This window comes from Lottia gigantea (assembly GCF_000327385.1).
Source record: "Lottia gigantea unplaced genomic scaffold LOTGIsca_2071, whole genome shotgun sequence".
NCBI classification, from domain to species: Eukaryota; Metazoa; Mollusca; class Gastropoda; family Lottiidae; genus Lottia; species Lottia gigantea.
In genome coordinates this window covers 7156-8772 of record NW_008708444.1, presented here as the reverse complement: position 1 = coordinate 8772, position 1617 = coordinate 7156, and the positions used below count along the sequence as shown (strand labels likewise).

The window sequence follows — 1617 nt, the reverse complement described above, 5'->3', positions numbered from 1 at the left end:
TAATGAAATTTTTGCATCAATCTAGATACAGCCTTAAATACAAAACAAACCTTTATTATGTGATGATCTGGTGTGATGTGAGTCAAGGGTTGTTAATTCGACTTTATTTGCTAGTTAAGTTCAAACGATGATCCAAAATGTTTGACAATATTGTTGGTTTTAAGGACATTTTTCTCTGAATATTCAAATGAACAGATTTTTGTAAATTTTCATAATTACAACAGAATATGGTTATTTTTCAACTAAAATTTTCTCAGCACAAACCCTGAACATTTTCTGATTATTCAAATAGGCGTGCACCTTTTTGTAAATTTTTCACAAGTACATTCTTAATTGAATCTTTACAGCACCAGTCTTGAATATGTTAAACTAAAATAAAGATACAGGATACACGATTACAGACAAACAACACAATTGCACAACAGCCCGATATCATAATGAATTTGTTCGGCGACGTTTTAATCGAGGAGGCGTAGAGATAGTCGCAGATGCATTAGAATTACTGTCCGTAAACAAATCTGAATTCTTAAAATTGAATGTTATATCTTCGTCCACCATTAACGAATTTTCACTAAGGCTTTCAGAGTCTGAGAATTCACCAGACGTCGTTGTTTCTAAGGGTGTTGCTAGGGACTCATCTGAAATATCCTGCGTAACTTGTGTATAGAATAAAATATAGGCTTGTGATTTCTGTACGTCTTGTAGAGTGGTGAACTCCACTTTAGAATCATTACAATCTAACCAGGAATCTGAAAAAATATAAATGAGTTGATTTAATACAAGGTTTTTGATTTGATATATTTACCAGACATATTTTATCCATATAAATCTGAAAGAATAACAATTGGTTGCCTAGCAAGATGTATAAATAACTTTATAAACTTCGTTAATAATTTCAGTATATCAAGGGAAGTCATTACTCTGTGTCAAATCATATCAAAATATTATAAAATTCAGTAGTTAAAAGATGATAAACCTTTGCAAACATACTGGAAATCGTCCTAGGGTGCATACAAACAAACTGTAGGACAAGGATGCAGAAAACCCCAGACAAGCATGCCCTTCCCCTGTGCCCTCCCCTTGTAACTGTAACTAAAGATTGTAAACTCTACCTGCTTCATTACTCCAACAATATGAAGTATAGTGGCCTGATCCGAAGCCCCACCCATGATGAACTACGACCCCTGCCAGTCGGTAGGTACATGAAGTCCAGCCGACCGAGTCTGAACAATATGGTGACATGTCTAAATCTTCATCAAATCTAACATGTGCTGCTATTTTCTCTCTATGATAACGCCCTGACCATCTGAAGTATTTGAAATAATTACTATTAAATAAAAGAGATTTACTTTAGTTCTCAACCAAGAATATTTGTTAATGGTTACTATAACAATGGCAAAACTTTTGATATTCACAGTGTATTAGGCTATATTTACATTAGCTTTTATTTTTTTCATTAGACTAATACAAATTCGTGTGGTATTTATATCACAATAAACGCTGTTGCCTCATCACCAACCAAAAAATGAAGTGTTACCCTATGGCAGTTATGGTGGTATATATGAACAAAGGTTGGGTAACAGTTTATTGCTTAAATATGTCATAACAGAAAAACAA

At 33.5% G+C, this 1617-nt stretch overlaps 1 protein-coding gene across 1 annotated transcript in view; it reads right to left on the bottom strand.

The window, feature by feature from the left end:
• Window positions 1–432: 432 nt before the first annotated feature.
• Window positions 433–1617, bottom strand: part of LOTGIDRAFT_176534 (hypothetical protein) — a gene marked incomplete at both ends in the record, with an annotated part of 7855 nt that continues 6670 nt past the window's right edge. The window contains 2 exons of the mRNA XM_009053999.1: window positions 433–749; window positions 1113–1306. Coding sequence (XP_009052247.1) covers window positions 433–749; window positions 1113–1306 — 511 coding nt within the window. The remainder of the gene's footprint in view (window positions 750–1112; window positions 1307–1617) is intronic.